General features: G+C 32.2%; 1 protein-coding gene across 1 annotated transcript; it reads left to right on the top strand.

Moving 5' to 3' along the window:
* Window positions 1-72: 72 nt before the first annotated feature.
* On the top strand, window positions 73-9,197 carry LOC110030218 (mediator of RNA polymerase II transcription subunit 6). The gene is made up of 5 exons (XM_020732822.1): window positions 73-426; window positions 527-701; window positions 1,320-1,389; window positions 8,071-8,180; window positions 8,819-9,197. Exons 1-5 carry the CDS (start codon window positions 170-172, stop codon window positions 8,978-8,980), a joined length of 774 nt encoding a protein of 257 aa, XP_020588481.1. The 5' UTR covers window positions 73-169; the 3' UTR covers window positions 8,981-9,197.
* The last annotated feature ends 18,616 nt before the right edge of the window (window positions 9,198-27,813 follow it).

Raw genomic sequence — 27,813 nt, 5'->3', positions numbered from 1 at the left:
CCCTTCATGACTCTCTCTCTCTCTCTCTCTCTCTTCAAATATATAATATATAAGAAGCTTATTATCGCAAATTATGGGCACAAGCTTTGAGCAAAAGTGCCCCAATCTTTTGCTGCTTCTCCCGGCCACCGGCGGAGAGACAGCGTAGCCGGCAGAAACCGGAAGACACATGGCCGCGTCACCGCTTCTTACAGCAGGCACAGCGGTGGGGAACCCAACCATGGACGGATCCGCCGCGATGCCTCCGCTGCCTGGGACGGACATGACGGGGATCTGCTTTCGGGACCAACTCTGGCTTAATACCTTTCCTCTTGATCGCAACCTCGTCTTCGACTACTTCGCACTTTCTCCCTTTTACGATTGGACCTGCAACAATGAGCAGCTCCGCTCTCGATCCATCCACCCACTAGACTCATCCCAGCTTTCGTGCGCGCCCGCGCCCTCAACTTCTTTCTTCGTGAAACCCAAATTTGATTCGTATACTTGCTACCCTTTTCGTTAATCTTTTCTAGGTGATTACTTTTAGGAAGATGACGGGAAACGAGTACATGCTGAGCGAGGTTATGGAGCCCCATTTGTTTGTGATTCGGAAAGTGAAGAGAGAGAGCCCAGACAAAACCATGGCGATGCTGACTTATTATATTCTTGACGGCTCAATCTATCAAGCTCCCCAGCTATGCAATGTCTTCGCCGCTCGCATTGTAAGCTATTAGAATTTTCATGAAGTGGATTGTGTTACTAATTTGTGTTTTAGCGTGCTCTTAAAGTATTTTTTCTTATGTTCTACAATTTGGTTGTACAAAATCATGTAATCGCCTTTTTTATTCTTTTATTTTTCTTGCTAACTAAGATGGGGGTGGTTGCTAGAAGTTTTCTAAAGCCTCTAGGTGCTGGCTTTGGTGTTTTATCCTCTCATTGAAATTTAGCCTTCTTATTTACTGTGCATTTCTGATTTTTTCCCTTCCTGTTAGCAAGGTAATCTTTTTCTATTTGTATATGCTAATAGTAAGTAAAGAAAACTATTTTTTCTTGGGATCATAACATTTTTGTGAAATCATTGTAGATTAAACTGTTCTGAAACTTTTGATCTAACATAACACATTCTCTCAATAGTTTGATGACCTTGGTCATTTAATCAGGTCCTTTTTTAATTCCAATCTTTTACTTTATAATTTCTTAGCCTCTGGAACTAAAAGTAAAGGGAATGCTTCTGGCTATCGATGTTGAGAAGTAGTTTTAATAAATGCTCGTATCATAGACTTTGTATAAAATTTAATGCTGTCCTTATTGGTGTAATATACATCTATAACTTGTTACAGGGGAAATCTATTTATCACTTGTCAAAAGCTTTCAACATGGCAGCCTCAAAGTTGGAGAAGATTGGATATGGTATATTTCCAACGAAAAACAGTTGATTTTTATGGTTACCATTTAGTTTTCTGAGAACTTTACCTAAAATAAAGTATTCACATGAAATTCTTTTCCATTCTCAATTCAAAGTAAAGTTAGTGTTGCAAAGCAAACTAACTTTACTTCATGATAAAATGTTTTAACAAAAATTTGCAACACTAACTTTACTTCATGATAAAATGTTTTAACAAATTAGCTGATATGGATTTGATTTGGCCCTAGCTTAGGGCCAATTAGTGTTCAAAGCTCTTCTTGAGAGGGATAGGAAGAGTATCTTCGTCTTGGTGGAATTGGTCAGCAAATATATGCAAAGTTATGAGCACAATTAGTGTTGGCTAATACAAGACAACATAAAATTTGGGAAACTCTATGTACAATCTTAAGGCTAACCCTCAAATTAGTGAAAGAGGCAGGTTTGGTAGGTCAGATTCATTATCAAGTCATGCAGACAGACTTTATGCGCACTTTCCTATTGAGTTTTATTGAGGAATCTCACTATCTGGGCCCATAATGAGGGCTCAACTAGTTGAGCTCAAAAGCTTCTGCATACTAGCAATAAGGACCCACACTCATCCAAGGGGAGTGTTCACTAATGCTTTAGGATGATGTCATATTCATCTAAACTGTTCTTCGTAAGCCTACTCAACCAAGCCTGGCTGACTTCAATCATAAATACGGATCTCTTCAATGAATTGGCCACTTCACTCAAGCTTGTATTAAGACAATCAACCTCTTGTATTTCTTGGTCTATTTTCTATGTATTGCACATTATGTATTTTCATTGTTGGGCTTGAAATCTTACACTTACCATATAAATAAGAGATCTCGAGTAGATAAAAAGTTTCAGTCTTATTAATTCTTTATCCCTCTTGTTTTGTCCTTGTAATATTTGGCATTTGTGGATTATTCCCTCCATTTTTTCTTTTTATAGGTCTTTCCATTCCCTATGAATCAACAACGTTTTGGAATTATCTATAGATTGGGATTCAACGACTTCTTAGATGTGCTGAGCATAGTGCCTAGTATCGCAGGGACATTCATAGCTTTGTTGAAGGACCTAGGAGATATCCAACTTGAGGAAACTTTCTAGTAGAAAATTCAATAAATCTAGATGTTCAAAATTTTGTAATGGCAAGGCAGCATACAAAGTTGGAAAATAGTTTGGAAGAATCACTAAAGAGAATGATTCAGGATGTTCTTGATCAATCCTTGAGGGTAGGTGCTGCAATTGTCCGAAAAATTTATTGACTCGATGACCAGGAGGTATTTAAGGGGAAGGAACTTGCAATCACTAGATGAAACTTATTACCTTGAGATCATAGAAGGAGAATCATCCCTTGAGCCAAGGAGACGAGGGGCTACTCAAATGAAGATCAAAATTTCCTAATGCTTTTTCTCGGAAAGTTATAAAATCGATCATCCTCCTAGATTCAAAATTCTCATTCTTGAATCATATTGAGGTTTTTCCCAAAAAAAAAAAAAAAGAAAAAAGAAAAAAGAAAAAAATCATACTGAGGTCAACCAAGTTAGTTACCTCTCTACTCAATATAAACGATGAATTAAAGTATCAATTCTTTTTTTATTAACCTTCAAAGCATCAGAGCCTAGGTGGCTTTCTCACCTGCCTTTGGGGAAGATTGTGTCCCTTTCATATTTTAAGGAATACTCATCACTCAAGTTTTCATTGCTCAACGGTCACAAAAAAGCTTTAAGAGCATAGCGAGTCTTTGAGAAATTTCATAACTTGGTTCCATATGGTGATGTTGGAGATTAATTCCCTGAAACTAGCAATGGCTCAAGTTGTCTTGACCCATGATTTTCTGATTGTGTTGGTTGGCATTTTGTTGAGATTTAGGATTAGAAAATATTATGAATAATTAGTTTAATATCTAAAGATGGTGGCGGGTGGTATACATACTCCACTTTTACGATATAGTTCCCTTCTAGTCTACATTAGGCTGGGCCAACTCTAAATTATAGCTTCTGTCAATTCTAGGACTCCTCTAACTTGTTTAAAAATCTCCTACACATTCCCCATAACTTTTACAACTTCTCTAGCCCTTAATTCCTCATTAATGCCGATTTTCATAGCTAAAAACCTAATACAAATTGACGTTTTTTATCATGAGCACAACAAAATTATATCTTAACCACTAATCCAAAACTTATAAAGAACAATATTAGTTCCCTAAACCTAATATCCAAAATCTTTGATTTGGAGTTTCTCACCCTTTTTCTCCCATAAAAAAAAAAATTTAATTTTTTCTCATCTCAATAAAAAAAATTTAATTTTTTCTCAATAAAAAAAATTTCAATCTCAAATCTATCCAAAACCTTAAATACCTTGTTCTCTACTGCCCCATTTCCACCAACAATTTAAGGGGACACCAACTTCACTGCAAGATCTTATAGACCCTAAATCATATGGTTATCAAGGGCAAGAATTTGCTCGTCGGTTGTGGTTGAAATCAGATATTTTTCTACTATAATAGATATCAGTTATTTTTCTACTATAATTTGAATGTTCATTAGATGATAGAGATTTGAGATAACTTGCAAATAATAACTTGTTTTTTTAGGAAATATTATTACTCCTATCCTAAAGTTTTGTTTATCCTTATTAGGTATCTTATTCATAAGTAAAAAATTGAAAACTTACATGTGAATTGTAGTTCCATAAGAATTCGCTTTCATCTAAATAGTTACAATGACTAAAATGACATAAACAAACCTTTTTCTGAATCTATAATAACAAAAAAATTTACTTGATTCTTAAATAGCAAAGTTGTGTTTTACAAAAGAAGGCCTTATCTTTAGTCAAAATTAAGGCAAGATAACTAGAATTTTCATTTTATAATTAACATTTGAACTTTATGAACTTTATGATGAGTTGATTGCTTGCTCTATAAAAGTTCATTTTTTTCACAATCATTAGGATATATTGTTTAAAAATATGTATTTTTAGCAAAGTAAATCTTATTTAAAAACCAAGACAAGCTAAGCAAAGCTTAGGATGCTAATTGTCGTGTATATGACCACGGGTCCCCCTAAACTACATATACATCTTTTTTGCTCTCTCATTTAAGTCTTCTCACTCTTATTTGTCTTGTACAATATTTAAAAAGGAAAAGTACTCCACCCTACCTAACATGCCTCTTAAAGTTGTCACCCTATATCAGTTGGAATAAATTAAAAAAAATTTAAAAAAACGTCAATAACTTACATCAGACCATAGAAGGAAAATTTAATCGATAAAAAAATTTAATATATTTTAAAATCTGGTTCAAATTTTTTTGAGTTTGTTATAAAACTATAATGTTAGGCTTCAAACCTTACTCAAGACTCTAGGTATTGCTAGTTTAGAAGAATCCTTATTCACGGACATTAAACTAGAGAAGACTTGGTTATGGATTATCCCAACCCTAAAAAATAGATTTTTCCCTTGTATTTTCTTATGAAATAGCACTTATAAAATTTATAACTTATAAGATTTATTTTTTTTTGGGAGTTTTATAACAACACTTGATGCTGCACTTGTACAATACGATTAGAGCGATAATACTTGGCAACACAACTTCAATGGAAAACTTCAGACAGAGACAATGTGTGATTGCAAGAGGAAATGATAATTTAAGTGCAAGATAGCATCAATAATGTAATTCAAGACGGCTACAATAATAGTGTGTTGATTGACTTTCTTCCTCTTCTTTTTCTTGTTCCTATCTCTTTATTTGCTTTTGATGTGACTCCAAAACAAGAAGCATTCCTTGTATATTTATGCCCACTCTTTATTTGTACCATCTACCACGGAATGACACTTTGATACCAACTTAATCCATTGACTTTATTTAATTATTTTTTTTTCATTAAGAATAAATATCTTCTATTTTCATGCGGAAATAGTAAATACAAAATAAAATGGATAGAAGAAAAAACATGTTAAAGGTGCTTGCACCATGGGACCCCAACCTGAGACCTTTCAAAATCTAGAAAAAGTAAGGGGGAGAGGAAAAAAGGAAATTATTGTATGGAGAAATCCCTCTAAATTTATTTCAAAATTTTGAACCTGTTTTTAGGCAATTATATTACAGAACTGTTCTTATGCAAAGCTAATCAAACTCCAAAATTAACCATTTTATAATGATAACATAGATGAACTTCAAACTAAACAATAAGTTTAATAGGAATTATCATAATTTGAATTTGAATTTAAATATAAACTCATGTAAAACAATTTAAATTCATTCTCGTCTTGTTATAATATGGATTTATATCTAATGTTCTAACTTGTGGAGCCTTGATCTCCTTTGTATGATATTCAATTGACGATCAATTTGTGTTTGTAGCTCCTAGTGAGAGTTTTAATCTCAGTGGTATGATTTCATAATCATTATTGTCAACAATTTTCTTAATGAAAATGATCCATTAAAACTTTGATGAATACTACTTTTGCTCTTTCAATGAATCTTATCCTCAAATTGTGATCCTTTGATTGATCGCCTAATCTCAATCTTACAACTACATTCAATGAAGTTTATTAATATTCCTGTTTTTCTTTTTTTTTTATAAGTTTAACCTTATAACCTTGAATCTAAATTTAAATGGTGTTTGAAGGATTAAGGTGATGTAGCTTAGAAGTTAGTTTTAGGACTCATTTAAAATATTTTATTTTAACTAGGAACATTTATTATTTAGGATTTAAATCTGATCAGATTCCAAACTTAAATTTTATTTTATTTAATAATCCTTTTTTTTATTGTTATAGGGGATCATGGCTTATTACTGTCCAGTTGATTCATGGATGAATTAACTTGATGTAGCATAAGTTGTTTTATGAATGAATCAATGCTTATATTTGACAAGTCTATCATTACTTCCTTTGGCACTTCGTTTTTATGACCAAGGTTTATCCAATAACCTTGAATCTAAACTTAATGGTGTTGTAAGGATTAAGGTGATGTTGCAAAAGATGTTAGCTGAAGGATTCATTTCAAAACTTTTTTTTCTTAACTTGGATGTTTTAGGTTTGATTTAATTTAAATTACAATACTTGTTCTTTTGAATGATACTGAGTTTGAATTTTATTTATTCAGGAATTACCTAGGATTAGATTTCCTGGTACTCATTAAGGTGTGAGAACTGTATGGTATCTTTTAGAACTGATCTGTGATTATCGTATGTTTCTGCACTATATGTTTCTTTTCCAACAATAAGCTATTCTGAATAAGCTGCCCCAAACAGTTTTGATTCAAACAGGGGCATGAATGTCATTTAACCACCAATAAGTTGGTCTGAATAAGCTGCCCCAAACAGCAAGCCAGATTATTCTGATAATCTGCAGATTATCAGATTATCAGAATAATCTGCTTATCAGCAGATTATAAATAATCCACAGCTGCGCCAAACAGACCCTTAATCTCAGTGGTATGATTTCATAATCATTATTGTCAACAATTTTCTTAATGAAAATGATCCATTAAAACTTTGATGAATACTACTTTTGCTCTTTCAATGAATCTTATCCTCAAATTGTGATCCTTTGATTGATCGCCTAATCTCAATCTTACAACTACATTCAATGAAGTTTATTAATATTCCTGTTTTTCTTTTTTTTTTATAAGTTTAACCTTATAACCTTGAATCTAAATTTAAATGGTGTTTGAAGGATTAAGGTGATGTAGCTTAGAAGTTAGTTTTAGGACTCATTTAAAATATTTTATTTTAACTAGGAACATTTATTATTTAGGATTTAAATCTGATCAGATTCCAAACTTAAATTTTATTTTATTTAATAATCCTTTTTTTTATTGTTATAGGGGATCATGGCTTATTACTGTCCAGTTGATTCATGGATGAATTAACTTGATGTAGCATAAGTTGTTTTATGAATGAATCAATGCTTATATTTGACAAGTCTATCATTACTTCCTTTGGCACTTCGTTTTTATGACCAAGGTTTATCCAATAACCTTGAATCTAAACTTAATGGTGTTGTAAGGATTAAGGTGATGTTGCAAAAGATGTTAGCTGAAGGATTCATTTCAAAACTTTTTTTTCTTAACTTGGATGTTTTAGGTTTGATTTAATTTAAATTACAATACTTGTTCTTTTGAATGATACTGAGTTTGAATTTTATTTATTCAGGAATTACCTAGGATTAGATTTGATTTTCTGTTGTAATCCTTTTTCTAAAAATAAGTTATCCATGGCTTTTATTTGATAAGTTGATTTATGAATGGAAATTAAACCATCTTATCTTCTCTTTTGTTTCTCTATTTTGGCTGTCCTTTCCTAATACCTGACCTTTCTCTTTTCCACTACTGCAAAGCATTGTAAGGCCACAGAGAACTTAGGCCTTTAGAACCTATTAGCATCAAGATTGAGCGGAAGGATAACCAGTAACGTTCTCAATGCTGGATCATGTTTCTAATTTCCGGGTCTCCAACGTTTGATCTGTTCTAAGGTCATGTTGTTACTATGCTAAACTGCATAACCTGTGAATCCATTCAGGTGAATGGTGAAGTTTTGTGAGTTATATCGAAGAAAGCTGCATTCTTTTTGGTTCAATGTTATGTTTTCGAAGTGCCTGTAGACGTTTATGTTCAAACAAGATTAAACCCACAAACTTTATTAACTGTAACATTTTTTTCTGATTTGTAGTTGATTCTGAAGCGGAAGGAACTAGTTCTGAAACTAAGGTTGTGAAGGAGGCAATCGATATCAAGGAATTGAAACGAGTTGATCATATTCTTGCTTCATTACAGAGGAAGGTGAAATGGCTGTTTTTTTTTTGTTGTTATATCTTATCAAATATTGGTCATAGCATGGCATGGATTAGATTTGTGAGACTAGAAATAGCATGAAATAAGAGCAAAAGAATTGGTCATGTTCTCGTATCGGACTCGCAACGAAGAAAGGTCGAAAATGCACCCATTTACTAGATAAAGTTAGTGCAGGAGATTTATGAAGGGGAAGGATTAGAACTAAGGCAACATGGATGAAAGTTGTTCAAAATGACTTGCCAAGGATAGGTTAACACCAGCAGAAACACTTATTGGGAACAAATAAAAGACAAGAATTCATAAAATTGTCCTCAAATAATTGTGATAAAGCCAATTATGATATTTGACTTATTCTTCTCTTTTAGTTTGAACTTCAAAATGATCGCATGACTTGCTGAAGAATTGGCACCACTAATGCTAGAGCAAATTTTCCGAAATTAAAACATACCACTTATTTTAATGTATATGATTGTTATATGCAACTATCCATCTTGAATGGTGAAGGCTGATTGAACTTGTAAAATAACTTGAGATGGTCCTTTATTGTGTTGTGTATCATGTCTAATTTTAGTTCACAAACATAATCCATGTGACTGCCATAGCCTGAGATAGTTTCTTCGATGCAGCTGCCTCCTGCACCCGCTCCTCCTCCATTTCCTGAGGGCTATGCGCCACCTGCTTTTGAAGCAGTGAATGGCTCAGAAGATCAACAAAATTTAGAAGCACAACTTCCTCCAGTTGATCCTATTATCGACCAAGGTCCCGCAAAAAGGATGAAATTTCAATGACCCAGTGTTGCCAATTGGAGGTCCTTGTCATTTTGTTTAACCTCTACTTGTCCCAATTTCTTTTTATTATTAATAATTACTGCTTGAAAATGTTGTCAGGCCATTATTTAAAGCATGCTTTCTTGGGTTTATGAATTTGGTATATATTATTATTCTGATATAATCATATTGGGATATACTCAGAAAAATGAGAAAACCACTTGATCCAGGTAAAATTGGTTTATCAAGTTGTGCAGTAACTTCTATATGTATGAAACTGATGGCATTTAAAATTTTAATGTTACAATCTTCTATCTATCAGTCTTTTTGGAATACTTTCGCTAACAAATTAGCACAAGTGTATCTTAGCCTTTTTTGGAATATGTGATTTGAGTTTTCATATAATCCAGATTACTTTATTTTGAATTCTATTTAGTTGCAGGTAATTAAATTTTATGTGTATTCTAAATATAATTTAAATAAATATATATAAAGCCCAAGGGCTAATTTTATTAAAATTAAAAGGATACATAGAGGTTGTATGATAGAGCTCAAAAAAATGTGTCATACCCATATGATACATTAGAAACTAGCATCGTAAAAGGATGAAACATAGATAAAACATAAAAAAATAAAGCTTGCATTAAATAAGTTGCTAGGCACGAGCCAGCTTGGTCTCGCCTCTGCCTCTGGTTCTAGGAGCGGAGCCAGCTAATAAATTGTTGAGTGTCGTTCCATTACCCGAAGTTACTAGAGTATCATCCATTAAGTTCCTCAGCTGGTTTGTGCCTTCATTCTTCTTTTTCTTTCTAGATGTGGAAACTTGGCATTCCTCATCCGAGGACTGGCTCATCTGGCTCATCTGACCGGTGTGGTCAACAGATTGTTGGGCATGTATGAGAGAATAAGCCCCCAGCTCCTGACTAGCAGTAACAACATTCTGTTTCTGAAGAGATGGTAAGCATGTCTCTTCAACACCTGATGCATCCTGGGAATGTGAAGCTTCAATATTATCCTAATTATTGGGCCCAAGTAAACTAAATGCAATATATCAGTTGGAAGGGCAGAGATAGTATTGTCTCCGGTAGTGGGAGGGGGGTGGCATCGTGTCAATCGGTGTTTCAGTAGTCTGTGGAATGCACTCAGGAGCGGAGGATGTACATGTATGAGGTGGGGCAGATCCATAAGCGTTTTTACTTGAAGGTTTTAAATTTGGATGCAACTGATAACACTGAGAAGATACGGCAGTAGGTACAATAAAGTGGTATATGTTCAAGTTCTGCTTGCTGCCAAAATCACTGATGTTGTATGTCAATTCATATTTCTCCCAGAAAAGGTAAAGTAATATCTCTTTCTATCAAAATTCTAGCTTTTGAAGGCCGAGTTAGATTCACTGTAGGAGTGCCAGTTTTGAGGGGTTTACCGTACACCATCGCTAAAGCGAAGAGAAACTCTTGATCAAAAAGTTTGATCTTCAAACTTGGAAAACGCAGCCAAACAGGAATGGTAGGAGGTTCAGTGCGAGGGTCAAAATTCATCGTCCATTTTAAAACCTTCATCACTTGGTTTTCTATTTGAAGAAGTCTTCTCACAAACAAATGAGTGTAGTCTTCATCATTTGATAATTGGATAAGAATGTGGCGACCATCCAATTTACCGATCTTCCAACCCCCTTTCAGCTTCATTTGTTCGAAGTTATTTTGAATTAGCTCAAGTTTAGGGTTTCCATAAAGAAACTTACCAACTAAAAACAGTCGATAGGGCGCAGCTAGGGTGGCGATTTCTGCCTCAGTGAGAAAGATTGCAGATTTGTCGGTTTTACGAGAAGCTTTTTTTAGAAATCTGGTTTCAGTGCCAAGAGCAAGTTGTTGTGGTATCATTGCGGAAATATATTCGAAAGAGGGGCGGAGACAGGGTTATCACTAGCGAGAGCGGCAGCGTAGGAACACACTGATGCCATTTCTACAGCAAGAAACATCGATCGGCACAGGCGCAAATGCAGAAGCAGCACACGTCGATCAAAAGACAAGCCGCGATTTCGTCGCATGGCGCGATGCAGCGTGAAGGAGGAAAAGCCTTGTGATGCTGGGCGTGAAGGAACAACGATCGTAGCGGAGACGAGTGCGGGCGAGCGAGCGCCAGTGGAGTCGTCGACAATGCTGCGAAAACGATGCAGCAGAGTCGCGTCTTCTCCGCCGCAATCGACGACGCGCATGGACGCGTGAGGGAGCGGAGATCGTCGAAGCGCTGGGGTGCGCCGGGGGGCGGAACCCTCGCAGAGCGGCGGGGCGATGACATCCTATATATATATATATATATATGCCCACCTTGTGAGTAATCCTCAGAGGGAGACGATGGTTGTGTTCCCCTCAAGTTATAAGGAGAATCGTGATAGTACAGGTGACTGCCCCTTTATTAAGAATGGAAACAGGAAAAGTGGGAAGACGTTACTCTTTTTCTCATAGTGAAAAATTTCAACCCTGAATGAGAAATTCAAGTTTGTTCTTATTGGAAAATTTTAGTGGGGACATCCACCTATGGAGGTTATCAGGAAAAATTTTGATGACCTCAAAGCAGGAAAGTAGAAAGTGGGGCTTATGGATGAGAGACATGTTTTGATTCAGTTAATCGTGCCTGAAGACTCCACTGGGATTTTCTACAAAAAATATCTTAATATTACTGTAAACCAATGAAGCTACTCAAGTGGGCTCCTGATTTCGACCCAAATCATGAAATTACCACTGTACCTGTATGGTTTAGTTTATCTGGTCTCAAGTTGCATTTTTTTCACAATCAGGTTCTCTACTCTATTGGAGTCATCATTGGAAATCCTTTGAAACTAGATCTGCCTACTTTCAATTTAATCATACTCTCGGTGGCCAAAATACTTGTGGAAAGGAATATTACTTTACCTGATGTTACTGAAGTTTGGTTGGGCACAACCCATAATGGTTATTGGCAACAAATCGTCATGGAGCACAGACCCCAATATTGTACCCACTGTAAGATGTTTGGTCTTGTCCTTGATAAATGCCACAAGTTTCATCCAAATTTTGAAATCTAAGGTTCAAGTAAATAAGGATGGGGCTAACCCCACTACTCCGGACATTTTAGTTTCATTTGGGGAGGATACTGCCAGACAAGAGGTGTCTATTGCCCCTGAGGAACCCCCCCCATGACACTATTGTTACTGTTACTGCGAATGATGTGATGTTGACACCTTCAACCCCCATATAAAACAATAATGACGGACTATTACCTACAAATGATAGTGTTCAAACTGATAATCAGGAAAGTCTCACAGCTCCACTTCTTCAAGAAGTATCCGGTGTAGAGGTAACTCATACTTCACATATACTAGATCCTATTGTGGGTAATACGGTTGGTAATCCTTCTGCTTCAGTTCTATCACCCCATCAGACTGATTCTTTGGAAGAGGAATGACAAGTCTATTGAAGGAGGAAGAAGAAGAATGGAGGCCGACTCCAGCTCGGGAACTTATTGGATGATACATTGGTTACTACTCGCAATGACAATCATCTTATCATCTGATTAGCTTGCTCCTACACTAAAACAAGAGGCAGAGGCAAGTCCAAATTGGGTCGCTCTCTAGCCACCTGATACTATGTATTTCAGCACTGTTAGACTTTTTATTTTAGTATATAATGTATTTTTCTATTTTTTTCTAGTTTTGGAACAATTTGTGGTTTTTGTTTGGGCAGGGTGTCATTCTTGGGCCCTCCCACATATTGTATCTGTATCTTTCTTTCTATTGAATTTATTAGCTTTTTTTTGGGCTTTATACCACATATTGTATCTGTATCTTTCTTTCTATTGAATATATTAGCTTTTTTTGGGCTTTATATATATATATCTATATTAGGGCATGAATCGAGGGCTTATTGTCGGTGATGGTGTCTCGTGGGTCGTGTGCAGCTATGGAGTCGAAGGTTTAGGTTGTGATGGGGTCATAACAGACATCGCAGTCAAGATTGAAAACACTGAGGCTTGAAGATTGGATAGGTGTTGAGATTGTGGTCAAGTTAACGTGGAAAACTTGACAATGAGACCATGTTGTCATGTGAGTGGTTAGCGTGAGCAGTGAAGTGGCATTGCATGGCACAATATATTTTGGACTTCACCTGATCCAACAAATTTTAAAAACACAGAAGATTGAACCAGTCACTATATTCAAAACCCGACATGTTTTTTCTCCCAGTGAAATAAAATTTAGAATTCTTATAGTTTAACTGCACTGTACTCAAAATCCCCTTAACAAAACTACTCAAAATTTTCTGAGCCATTTAGAGTTCGTCCAACTTTTGACTTGGGTGGGTGGATCAAGTTTGACCTATCACATTTTCATCCTTTTGGCCAATGATGCTGCAGAAGTTCTTACTTTAATTATAATTTCTAAGGCTAAATGTTTCTTATTTTTAATGCCTTGAGTTTTGATTTCTTTGGCATTTCGTGGTCTTATGTTTATAAAATATATGCTCCAAAATTTCAATAAAATGATTAGTCCAATAATACAAGTATAAAACTTAAAACTTTAAAGCCCAACATAAAATATTTTAGAATGCTTTTGGCATTTTAGTATCAAGTACACCAACTGGTCTTCTATTAGTGTCCTAAAAAGAAATGTGCTTAAATTTAGACTACTCCCTTTTTCAAAAGAACATCCAACCTATTAAAATTTAAGATCATATAGATAATTGCTATTACTTAATCAAGGGGTTTCTCAAGAGTTTACTTGTTTTAAGATGTAATTACTAATAAAAGCTTATTTTTATGAAGAAGCTATACTATAAAATAAAAAAAAAAAACTTTATCTCACACATATTAGGTAGGGAAAAAACCTATTAGAACTTGGATATAGTTTTTCAAAATTTTACTTCCTTAGAATTAAATTTATTGTAAAATACTATTTATATATTTCAAGATGACATATTATTTCTATTCGGTCATAAAAAAGGAAAAAAAAAAACTACTTTGTTTATTTAATTTATACATACATTGTTCTAGCTACTCTCTTGTAAGCCAAACCCCAACATATCTAGTTATTTCTGCATCTGTAGAGTAATTTATATTTTTATATATCAATGGTATTCTTATGTCCCACATAAATGAAAACTTTATCTTTCTATTAATTTATTTTTTTAATTCCCAACAAGCATTGTTAAAGTTCGAGTTTTAAAATCTCTTATCATACAAAAATTTGCTTTGCAAAATTTTAATATTCTTTAAGTTTTCATTAAATCAAATTTTAAGTCCTCCAATATATTATACCTCCTATAAAATGCAACTTTAAGAAGTTTTTAAATTCTTTTAAAAAACCAATTCATGAATTTTAAAGCTGTCAAATAATTTAATTTTTGTAGAGCAAGATTTAAATTTCAAAATACTGCATTAATATATAATTCCCCAAAATTTGAATTCTAAACCCTAATATAAGCCTAAATTTAATAAGATATTAAAATTCATAAAAATATAAATTAAACAATTCCATGAGAATTTGAAATCTCTTATCAAACTTATATCTGGGAACTTAAAATTGAAAATTTTAAAATAAAATCTTGAGTTTAAGCCTCTCATCAAGCCTATATTTGATGAGACACATAATGAAGTTACATTATTTCTTTTAGCTTCACATGTACTGTGGGATAAAGTCCAATACTTAAATTCCAAAATCACAAATCATAATTTAAGAATCTTTTATTTAGAAAAAGAAAATTTAAGATCTAAATTAACACACTAAACCGATGATAATTTACAAGACAGATGTTTGAAACTTAACTCTCCTTTGGAAATAACCTGAACCATACATTCAATTAGTGTTGTTTGGCAGATGAATATGTAATGGAGTTTGACTTGAGATTTCACAAGTCTCTTGATGGTCTCATTTTAACTGATGTAAACTGCAACATCATGGCTAGTTAGTAGTCCATTATGGTTACACTAAGGATGTGAGGCTAAATAATAAATAGGAAAAATGAACTTGTTAAAACACCCCATCTAATGTTGATTTCCAAGCCATCTATTTGCTCGAAGGTGGAGAACACTTGAGATTTTTTTTTTTTTAAATGAGATTTTCACCCTCAATATGTGAAAGCTAACAAGATGAAGAAAAAACTTGTAATAACTAAATAGAACTCTAGATAATTTATTTAATCAGAAGGGGATGATGGAGCTCTGGTAATTCTTTAGGCGTTTCTAGTTTTCTCAAGATCTCATGATAAGGTCAATACTTGGCAAGCCAAGATCTCCGGGTTTGCGAGAGGCTTGATTGGTTGCTGTGTCTTTTTCCTGTGGAGTTTCTTTTTGCTTTCTGTTGATTACGGCATCATGATTCCTGATGTAGATTTTCTTAATCGTCCATCGTATTTGGAGGCAAAGGTGGGTAACCCCTCCTCCTCTACTATTCTTGCTAATAATTTTTTTTCTCCTATTGATTAGAAAGATGATATGGTCAATAGTTCTTCAAATGGTTTTCTCAAAGGAGCTGCGCGAAACAATGGTAAACCGACATTATTCTATCGCGAAGAGGAGACGATTTTGCTTGCTGAACCTTTGAAATTTATCTTAGTTGGGAAGTTTATGTTTGCAAATCTAAGAATGATGTAATTAGAAAATTCTTCATTGAACTAAAATTTCATGGAAGATGGACGGTAGGTTTGATTGATGGGAGACAGCTTATGATTCAGTTAGAGAATGAAGTAGATTCCACTATGTTGTTTGCATGCAAGGAGTTACAGATTGAAAAGGTGAACATGACGATTCTTAAATGGTCTACTGATTTTAATTCTAAAGAGGAACCTCTGATTGTTCCTATCTGGTTTCGGTTTCCAGGTTTGAAACTTCATCTTTTCAATATGAAAGTTTTATATTCTTTGGGTGTTATTTCTGCTCTCCCATGAAAATTTGCCAGGCTACTCTCAATTGCTCGAGACCTTCTATGGCGTAGGTAATGGTTGAAAGGGATGTAACTTTGCCATTTTGTGACTCTGGGTGGATTGGTGACTCGAACTCTGGTTACTGGAAAAGTGTTGAAATGGAGTATGTCCCTCCATATTATAGTAAGTGTTGAATGTTTGGTCATTGCTTGGCCAATTGTTTTATTATGCATCCTAACTTGAAAGGTTTAACAAAAATCAAACTGGTAAAAATGTAGCTACTACAGGAAATATGGATAAACTATTGGAAGTCAAGAAAGTGTGAACGAAAATATGAATGTGGAGGATTGTCGTAATGAGGAAGATGATTATGCTTGTGGGAAAGAAATGGAGTGGATCAAAGACTGAGTGAGTGCTCTGAAGATTTTGTTAATCATGCAGAAATTGGGTTAAATATTTTATCTAATGAAAACATGAAGAGTGATGCTTTGGAAAGGAATGATGCTAAAAAAGGCTTCACTGAGGTGGATGTTGGTTTGGGAGAGAGGTTGTGGGGGGGGGGGGGGGGGGACATGATATAGGTACTGGATCTGTTGATCTAGTCAATAACAAATGCTTCAAATTGGCTACTATGACTAATGTGGATAGTGGTTTAGTTCTTACTATAGTCAAATTAGAGGACGATTGACCAATCCAAAGATCTTCTAGAAAAAGGAAAATTAAGGGAATTAAAGAACTTAACTATGTTATTCCTGAGGCTGCACATAGTCATTTATATTGGGAAAGATATGAAATGAGCTTTAACTCTACTCCTTCTAGGAATACTGGAGGGAATAAAGAAGTTAATGTAGTTTAACTTTCTTGTTTGGAATATTAGAGGTGTTGTTGAGATGGTTGCCTCTAATAGACTTAATAATTTGATTTGTTCTCATAAATTAAACTTTTTCAATATTCTTGAACCTCTTGTTGTTGCTAAGAATAATGAAAAGTACAAGGAGAGGATTGAGAATTTTAATCTTTTTGCTAATGTTAATAACAAGATTTGGTTTCTGTGGAGGGAGAACATGAAGGTTGACATTCTTGTTAATCATACACATTTCTAGATATCAAAGCGTATGTTAATGAAACTTTCTTTTCATTAGCTGTGATTTATGTTGGTTGTACTAAAAATGAGAGGTTGCAGCTTTTAAATCAGTTAAGATATATTAATATTGCTAATGATGCTTGGATAATTAGGGGAGAGTTTAATCTTATTATGTCTACCGAGGAAAAGAAAGGTGGTTCTCCTCTTAATATGAATCTGATTGCTAATTTTTCTGACACTTTATTTGAAGCAGGGTTATTTGATTTAGGGTTCAGAGGGAGCCCTTTTCGCTTGGTCCAGAGGTACTATCTTTGAAAGGTTGGATGTTTTTTTCTAATGCAAAATGTACTAGCATTTTTCAGTTTTTAATGGTTCATCATCTTTGTATTAATGCTTCAGATTATGCACCTCTTCTTCTTGAAGTGAAGGAGGGTATTAGACAGGCTTCTTATCATTTCAGATTCTTAAACATGTGGACTTTACATTCTTCTTTTAAGCAATTTATTTTTGATAATTGGAGTACTAATATCGTGGGGATATTTGTTTTAAAATTATGGATGCTGCAGAAAAATTTTGCTAAGATACTTTGTAATTGAAATTGATTTTTGGGGCATCTCCATATTGTTGTTTCTAAAGCTGAAGACAGGTTTAAGTCCTTGGAGGTTGGTTATTTCAATAATGTTATCGGCTGGGATGTTTTGATGCAGGGACAAAAGGATATAAGTAATGCAATTGCCATGAAGGAGAATTTTTTTTGCTCAAAAAGTTGTTAAGACTCATTTATTAGAGGGTGATAGGAATATTGCTTACTTCCATACTTTTATTAAGAACAGAAGGAAGGTTAATATGATTTAAAAAATTAGATGTTAGGATGGTACTAGTTTGAGCAATGCTAATGCTAATGCTATTGAAGCTGATGGAATTAATTTTTTTTCTAAAGTGTTTAGTAGTGATGAGTCTTTAGTATCTAAGATCAATAATGATCTTTATGCTAATTCTTCTATGTTTGTGGATAGGAATCTCACTTAGGTGCCTTATTATGAGGAAGTTAAAGAGATTATTAATGATATGGATGATGGTAGGACTGTTGGCCTAGATGGTTTCACTGTGGAATTTAATAAATGTGGCTGGGATATCATTGAAACTGACTTATTTAATGTTTTTCATGATTTCTTCAAAGGTATGAAACTTCCTAAATATTTTAAAACTTCCAAAATTGTTTTGATTTCTAAAGGGAATGAGTTTAATTCATAGGATACTTATAAACCTATCAGTCTTAATACTATGGTGTCTAAAATTATTTTCAAATTTATTGTGAGGAGAATTCAACCCCTACTTTATAAGGTTATCAGCCCTAATCAATCTGCTTTTGTAAAGGGCATAAATATTTACAATAAAACTCTGACTATGCAGGAGCTTCTATTGGATTTGGATATTAAGGGTATAGGGGGTGATGTGATTTTTAAAATGGATATCAAAAATGCTTTTGATACCATTAGATGAGATTTCATTATTGTTGCTTGGCATGCTATTGGTTTCACTGATTGTTTATGCAATCTTATCTAAAAAATTATTGATAACAACTTCAACTCTTAGTTGATTAATTAGAACACTTGTGATTTTTGTAAGGCCACAAAAAGCATTAAGTAGGTGAACCTCTTTCTCTTTATCTGTTTATCATTGCTTATGAGTATATGTCTAGATATTTAAATGCTTTGTTTACTAAATATCCAAGCTTGAATTATCTTCATAAAGGAATGATCGGTATTTCTCATCTTAGTTATGCTAATGATTTGGTGATTATTACTAATTTTAATAAAAGAGTTATTAAACTTGTGTGGAAGGTGATCATGCATTTTCAAGAGACTACTAGGTTGAAGTTTAATACTTTTAAATATTTCTTCTATTGTTCCAAATTCATTCCTCCTAGTATGAAAAATTGGATTATGAATTCTATTAATTGTACTAAAGGTGAACTTCCTTTGGTATATTTAGGTTTTACTCTTGATAAAAGAAAGATAAAAAATCATCTTTTTGCTAGTTTGGTTGAAAAAACCAAGAAGTGAATTCTCTCTTGGGAGAGTGAGTTTCTTTCTTTTGAGGGAAAAAAGATACTCTTTTAAAAAGTGTTCTTACTTATCTACCTCTTTATTCTATGCAAATTATGAAGGTTTCTAGTGGTATTATCAAAAGGATGGATTTGTTGTTTAACAAATTATTGTGGGACGGCAATGATAAACATAATATTCACTGGAAAATGTTAGATAATTTGTGTAAACCTTTTGATAAAGGAGGGTTGGGTTTCAGAAGTATTTCAGATTCTATGAAGATTAACTTTATGTAGCTTTGGCATAGATTTTATATGAATGATTTTATTTAGTCTACTCTTTTAAATGCTAAATATTGTAATATGAATCATTTGTTGGCTTTTACTAGTTCCAAATCTGATTCATTCATTTGGAAGGAAATGATTAATGTTGCTAAGCATACTTAAAGTTGATTTGTTGGGATATTGGCAAAGGAAATTGTTCTTTCGGGTATGATGACTGCTTGGGCAAGGGTCCTTTAGCTAATTTCTATGGTGGTCCTCAGGATGTGTATATTAATGTTCATGACTTGTGGTGTGATAATCAATGGGATAAAGAGAACTTGCTTCAGTTAGTACATCAAATTGATGTCAATTTCATATCCAATATTCCTATTAACAAAGAGGCTAATGATAGGCAAAAGGTAGATTGGGTGATTCAATTTCTATAACTTTTGCTAATTTCTTTTAGGTGTTTCAGGGGCCCGATCCAAAGTGGAATTGGAACCATCTAGTTAAACCTTCTCAATCATTCTTTATCTAGAGAGTGTTTCACGATATAATTCTTACTGATGATATTTTGTAGATGAAGGGTTTAAGAATTCCTTCTTGTTGTTTGCTATGTAGAATGAATGAGGAAACTATGAGTCATTTATTTGTGAATTGCAGGTTTGCTAAAGAAGTTTGGAAGCAAATGTATCATTTTGTTGGAAGGAATGTGAGAGAATTTTGTTATGATGATGTGAAGATATTTATGAAGACTGGAAGAAGCAAAGGTCATATTTTCTTTAATATTCCTAATGTTGTTTTATGTTTTATTTGGGTGACTAGTAAAAGTGTGAAACTTGAGGGTGTGTTTCCTAATATTTCGGATACTCTTGTTAAGATTGTTAATTTCCTCTTGAAAATTTTATCTACTTATGGTTTCAAAGGGAAGCCAGAAAGCAAGATTGCAGATCTGTTTTCGAACTTGAATTTGAATATGCCTGCTCCTAAGATGCTTGGTAATGTTAATTGAAGGGTGAAGTGATGTATACCTGCTTCTCCTTTTATTAAAATTAATGTCGATGGTAGTTGGAAAGTTGATGTTGCATGTGTAGGAGGTGTGTGCAGGGATATCTTGGGAGCTGTTATTTGTTGGTTTGCAGCTTCTTTAATGCCCATGTCTCTGTTGGTCGCTGAGGTAGATGCTGATGTATTAGGGTTGTTAATTGTTAAACGTTTTGGCTGGAAGAATGCTATTATGGAAGTAGATTCTTTAATCTTGTGGAGTTTCTGTAGGAAGAAGGTGCAAATCCATTGGAGTATTTGTTTGCAAATGAGAAGAATTGAAGACTTAACTAAGCAGATGAATATTTATTGGTCTCATACTAGAAGAGATGGGAATGGCATTGCCAATTGGACGGCTCGATTTGGAGCTAAACTCAATTCTGTTTACATTTCTAGATGCTTACCTTGAGATTGTCATTTGTTCATTTTGCTTGACTTGGTTTAGTTTGTTGTGGTTGTTTGTTTTGTGTTTGTTGCTGCGGTGAGTTGTATTTGTTTTTTTTTTTTTTGGAAAATGTCCCTTAGTTATTTTTTCCATGTGTGAGTTGTATGTGGAATGTAGTTGTGACTTCTTTATTTTTTTGTAATTTTTTTTTGTGAGTGGAATAAAATTCCCTACGAGTTTTTTTTAAAAAAAAAAACTAAATAAAACTCTATTTTATTTGTTACTCCAAGCATTTGCAATGTCAATTTGATTTCTAATTTTGTAGAATTAACCAAAAGTCAAATTCATAGCAAAAAATATCAAATAAAAAAAAATCTTAGAAAGGAGCAAAATAAATTAAGAAAAGTTACAAATTAGCAAGAATGGTGGCGAGTTTATCTTTTTAGAGATATCTCCACCTTTTAGTGGTAGTATGCTTTGTCCCTTACCACTACACACGCAAAGAAAGATTTCTATTAAATAGCTCACTCTACATCTATGATATTTATATATGAGCTTAATAGATATAATAAGTGGAAAAAGAAAGAGTCTAATGTTATATTGAAAGGTGTGTTTCAACTAATAATCAGGGTTTGAGTAAGATAGATATACTTAGGCACATGAAAGATATGATCTCTAAGTAAAAATTAAGAAATATATTTCAAAAAGATAAAAAAACTAAAGGTTGGATAATAGCTTAAATGAGTCCAAAAGTTAGGAACAAATTTGTGCTCAGTCAACTACCTCAATTCTCACAGATAGGTGCAATAGAGCACTTAAATCTACATATAATACTTACTCATAAATAAAAGTGGCAAAGAAAAGTTTAATTACATATGGTATGTTATATTCATCGGTCAGTAGAAAGATCTTTTTCACCATCATAAACTGCATTATGAAATATTTAGTCAAACTTTTGTTGGCACACATACCATTAAGGTTCTCCTAGAATTAGTGACGAGCTCCATGATGAGACTTAAAAGATGGCCAAGGTTTCTAGCTTAGCATTCCTCATCATTAGTAGGGAAGAATATTTTCCAACCTATGTTGACAACCACAGTATTTATTATACAGTATATTACCATAAATTAAGTAGCTGGCAAGAAAAAAATAAACATAAAAGAAAAGGAAGTTAAGAAAAGCTATGAAATTTATTAATAATTAGGAAAAAACAATAGTATATCCTCAACTTGTATTTAAGAGGTCCATAAAGAAGATCATGAAAGAGTCAAAAAGTAAGTTTAATGAAGATAAAAGAGGAAAATTTTTTACCCCAACAACATAGTATTATAAGAGTTATGCTCACATAGGCTAAATTAGCTCTAAAGATTGATGATTTGATTGTTAATGTGGGTTCTGATCATAGAGTTTATAAGATGTTTATATAGAAAATAGTTTCATGGTGTTAGTATTTGTGATGTTATTATTGAGGACGGTGATGCATCAAAAGATTAGAATAATTATACTAACTCATACAAGAAGATGAAAGACGCTATCACATAAAAAAGTGAAGGAAATGTTATTTATGAGGGTTTTTATTTAGAACCATATCTTAACATTACAATGATCACCTTCGAGGTGAATAAAGCAAAGACTACTTATGTGCAAAAAAAAAATAAGAAAAACAATTTGGTAAAGGATCCAAAAACAACACTTTACCTAAGAATGAATTAAAGTAACCTATTGAGTAGTATGTAAAAGATGTCTTGACATAGTTTCAAGGGATTTCATCTATTCTAAATGGTAGGGCCTACCAAATATGATATGATCCAATATCCAAAATGGTTTATGACAACTTCTCTTAAGGTATTTAACAATACAAAAAATAAAAGGTACCTTTTAGCACACTTAAGAGCAAGTTATAACAATGCATGGGATACTGATGTCTTACTGTTCAACTAATTTGTTAGTAATTGTCATTTGTAGTACATAGAGTTGTCGAATTAAGTTAGCATAGATATTTTTTAAACTATAAATCTTATCATAAAGATATTTGTTAAGGCATTGTATTATATTACTATTAGTTATCTAGCAAGAAATAGAAACTTAATGAATCATTAGCTGATTACATCTTATGTTGAAGGAATACAAACATGAAATGTGAATCTCCATTACAGGAGTAGTGCACAATTGTGTTTTTTTCTAAAGAACATTCATTTATTTGTGTTCCTCTTAAAGTTTCCATCAAAACAATCAAGAATTTCTTGAGTAAAACCTCCAATACATTAGAGAAAGCAACATAGTTAATAATCTATAAAGATCAAATAGTGATAGAATATAGAAACTAAAAATGCTAGAAAGTTATAGACAAAGCCAATGATGATTCTAATTGAATAATTCCATAATAATAATAACATAGAAGATAGTATTAGTTAAAGCTAATCTAAAATAAGGTGTTCTTAACCCCATTAATGAAAAAGATGAATCAGGTATTCAATAAACTCTTTGTAAACTTAATAAAGAAAAAAGATTTTAAGCACCTAAAGCACAAGAAAATGAAGGATGTATACAAGAGTGGTCAACCAAAATTTTAGTTATATTATTTCATGCTTTGGAACATGATAGAAACTTACTTCACCTTTAAAGTTTGATTACAGAGAATTCGTCGTTAAGAATAATTGTGATTCCTATGGAATATCTAGCAAACTATGGCCAACATTCTATCAAGATTTTTTATAGTGAGCTTACTATTTCCTATTAAATCTCCTAAATTCAATAATGACTAAAAAATGACATTATCTCTTTCATTAAATATTTTTTTCAACAAAGAAGAGTTGTATTACTTACCACATAATTCTTGTATATGTACTTATCTAATACATGAACTTTATTATTTTCATGCATAACATTCAAATAATTAACAACAAAAAAAATAATACTATTACCTATATTTTAAAAGTAAAATGAAATTTTAATACACATATTTATGTTATCAAAGCGTTATATTTATAAATAAAAATTTTAGTTGTTAGATATGTCAATAGATAAGAATTTTAGGCTAAGCATATAAATTTTTCTTACATAAAATTTTCATTTTTTCCATACTAGCGTCTAATGAATCTAGAAGGCCTATTAAAAAGGTTAATCCATAATTTTCTAAGGGTAACTTGGGGAAGAAAACCAACTCCAAAACCATAGGAAGCCTAAGTCAATAAAATTTCATTAGTACAAGAAAAACATTCACAAAAAGTATAATGTAAGCATTATAGTGGTGGGGTTAAACCCCTTGTTTTTTTTTTACTTTATATGAATTTTATATAATTCTCCAAGAATAAAAGGTTCAATTAAAATTGATTATGTGTACGTATTTTATGTTTATAATTAGAATAAATCATATAAAAACAACAACAACAACAACAACAACAACAAAACAACAACAACAACAACATAATAATAATAATAACAACAACAACAACAACAATAACCATAAAAAATATTATTATTGCTATTTTTATTATTATGCATTTTTTAAGAAGAAATAACTAATTTGTGTAACCTTATGAATCAACATTTAATAGAGATGCCTTTGACTTTAACTTTTAGGGGAGGCCCATCAGAATAGAGGTTGACTTGTCAAATTCGAAGGGTTTAACAAAAGAGAGACCATGTGCTATTAAAGATTTGGTAGACAAAAATACAATCTTTTAACTTTAAGAGTTTATAAAAGCTAACATTCATAGTGACAATAAATTATTGTCATGTAAAATAGCCAAAATAAGAGAAAAATAAGTTATCACTGGTAATAAAAGGCAAATACCACGAAAAATTATTTCTTCATAGGATTAAGTGTATGATGGAAATAAAACCCAAGTTTGATTATAAAATTTTGGCTGTTCTTACAAATTTTTTTATCATGTTGAGTATATAAAATGCTCTTTCTTTCTCAAGTGATAAGAGAAGCTTTGATTAAAACTTTGGTTGAACTTGAGATTTTCCTTGCTCAATTAGTTGCAATTTATACAAATGAAGCACTATATGTAAGGGAAATTCTAAGGATTATCTTCTTTAATGAGGACTTCTTAGAACTACTGATCATAATAATTCTCTTGAAAGTTAAATTTAACCATAGCCTAGGTGATACTCCCCAAAAACATAAAAATGGATTGGGTTTGCTTGGAGTTAAAGTTAGAATCCTCGGGTTTGATTTGGTTTAATTTGAATTAAAGGTTGGTCACTTGAGTCTCCTAGTTAAACTTGGTTTGAGCATTGCTCAAGTGGTTTGACCTTAAATTAAGCAAGCTTTTAAACTCTCTTACAATGGTTCATGTTTATTTAGAATCAATCATAAGGATATTGGATTCCGAGATTATCACTTTAGCAGAAATGCCTTTTTTATCTAGCCTATTTTGTCCAATGGTCAACTAGGTTAATAAATTAATTTTGACCCTTGGGTTAGATCCATGAGATGCCAAAAGACATCAAATATTAGCTCTAGAGCCCTAGAGGATTCAGATTGACTAATGAAGATTGCAATATGGCTTGGGTTAGTTCTTGATCACTTGATTTTTAGGTTTGAAATGATTGACCTAAGTTCACTAAGGGGATCCTTTAGCCATATAAAATGAGTAAGGAGAGTTCTAAAGTCAGGGAAAGGTTCTAGGTAAGACTTGGGTTCACCAATTAATTGTTAAAATATTTAAACTTAGAGATTAACTTAATGATTTATTTGGGTTTCTAAAATTTAATTTTTTTGTAAAACTAAGTTTACAAGGGTTAAGATGCTTTCAAGAATGTGCTTAGGGTATTAAAGAGACTTTTATGAATCCTAGGTAACACGTGGGGTAGACTAGAGTTAGCATTCTATGAAATTTAAGGATCTTAAGAGTGATCTAGGGCTTTCCAAGGTTTTGTTTTGGATTTATAATTGGTATTTCTTAGGAAATTTTACAAGTTAATATTGGATGTAAAGAAACTTGCAATGTTTCATCCAACCTTATTGCATATGTTAAACAGTAATTAATTTATTTTTTTTTAAAGCTTAAGGGATCATGTAGGATGGCTCTATTAGAGAAAGGCAGGGCTTCCTGCCAAATTGGGCCTAAGATTTTTGAAATTAAGCTTCTATGGTTTACCCATTACTAAGGTTACTTGGAATACAACTAAAAAAAATCATAGAAAGGGTCCTATGTTAAATAAATGCCTGAGACCTAAGGCTAAAAATAAAGAAAGATGTTCTCAAACTCATATAAGAAATGAAATAAACAATATTATGTATTAAATAGAGTAATGTTTGATATAAATCAAATTAAATATTTGTTGGATAGCTCAAAGGTAGAACACTAAACTTATCATATTTGTAGTTATTATGTTTGAACCCTTTATATTGAATAATAAAATAGTTCAACCTTAAAAAAAGTTAATTCAGAATTGAATGAGGTTATTTTCTTAGGTTATTCATCCACAAGCTAATCATTTAGGATATTTAATAATAGAAGATTGATAAACAACATTATATGTGCTTGTTATAGGTGATGAATTATGTATTCAAAATCTAAATAGCAAATATGAAATCGATGTAAACATTATTAAAAATCTAGAAAAACAATTAAATTAATGCAAAAATAAGGAGATGATATAAATGAGGAATGAAGGTATGGATCTTCCCATGTAACACAACTGATGATTTATAAATAGAGCTATAAACTATATTTATGAGTTCTTTGCATTCTAATCATGTTTCCAAGCTCATGAAAACACCAAATAATTTGAAGCAAGCACCACAAATTGTGTATGATAGGTTGAGTGCAATTCCAATTAAAAATAAATGCTATAAAGGGATGTAAATTAGTTTTTAAGAAATATGATTGAGATACTAAATTATTCAACTATATATTAACGATCTTTTATTTGGAGCCAAGAGTGATTAGTTGCGTCATAAATTTTGTAAAGTCTTGAGTACATAATTTGGAAAGAGCATGGTTTGGCAATTAAACTATTACATAGGTTTTCAAGTAAAATAAGAGAGAAAAGAAACATGAGATTGAGACTTGTTTTAGTTTTGCTTCTTGTTATTTTTGCATATTATTCTATGATTTAATGAAGTTAAATCACCATAAATTTTCCTAGTCAAGAGTCATGTCAGGTTGCATACTTCTATTATGTTACATGTGACTACAACTTACATGACCATATGTACAATAGACTTGGAAAAGATGTTAGACATGTTGTTAAAGCTAAACTAATATAAAAAAAATACAACAACCTTAATTTGATAATATTTAATGAACACATATGCATAATATAAAAATACATTGACATATAAGCAATTATTTATTAACTAGTATTTTTTCTTAAAAAAAATCATTAATGAGTATATAATGATTTAAATTATCACAAATGTAATGACATATTTAAATTAAAATCATACATATGCATAATATAAAAATACATTGACATATAAGTAATTATTTATTAACTAGTATTTTTTTTAAAAAAAAATTCATTAATGAGTATATAACAATTTAAATTATTACAAATGTAATGACATATTTAAATTAAAATCATGATTAAAAATTTTATTCATGAAGTACACTTTTTTATTGACTATTGATTTATTATATCATCATAAAACTTTAGTATTTAGTCACCTGTTCAATTATAATTTAATATTAATAATATTTAAGAATTAATTATTTGTTAACACATGTTTATTTATCATAGATTAATTATATTAATTACTTATAGAAATGTTTTTTTTTTTAATTATGATATGAAACCTTAATTAAATAGTTAACTTCCATAATGATCTTAAATCAAGATCCTTTATATCCTCTCTCTTTTATGCATGGTTAAAATGGTATGTATGTAAATAGATAAAAATTTAGTGGTATGTAAGTAAATCTTCAAAAATTAATCTTAAGTAAGTTTATGAGACCAGATTTAAGGGATTAACAAAGTTTAATTATATTTAAGGTTGAACACAACCACATAACACCAACAATAATGTCATAATTTGTGTCCTAATTTATTAGAATCATAAAGTATGTGTTTGTTCATCAAGTTAAGTTCAAGCACTTCATTGGCTCATAGGATTAACACTTTCAATTTATAGATAAATTAAAAAGAAGTGAATATGATTATTATAAATTATATGCTAAT

Source organism: Phalaenopsis equestris, unplaced genomic scaffold (genome assembly GCF_001263595.1).
Source record: "Phalaenopsis equestris unplaced genomic scaffold, ASM126359v1 Scaffold000673, whole genome shotgun sequence".
Classification (NCBI taxonomy): Eukaryota; Viridiplantae; Streptophyta; class Magnoliopsida; order Asparagales; family Orchidaceae; genus Phalaenopsis; species Phalaenopsis equestris.
The sequence above is the reverse complement of the archived record's forward strand: the minus strand, read 5'-3'. Positions and strand labels throughout refer to the sequence as shown.

Excerpts from the sequence above, each read along its gene's own strand:
- LOC110030218 (XM_020732822.1), top strand. The coding sequence starts at position 170 with ATGGCCGCGTCACCGCTTCTTACAGCAGGCACAGCGGTGGGGAACCCA. Across the intron at positions 427-526 it reads CTAGACTCATCCCAGCTTTC|GAAGATGACGGGAAACGAGT; the intron begins GTGCGCGCCCGC and ends GATTACTTTTAG. Across the intron at positions 1,390-8,070 it reads GTTGGAGAAGATTGGATATG|TTGATTCTGAAGCGGAAGGA; the intron begins GTATATTTCCAA and ends TCTGATTTGTAG.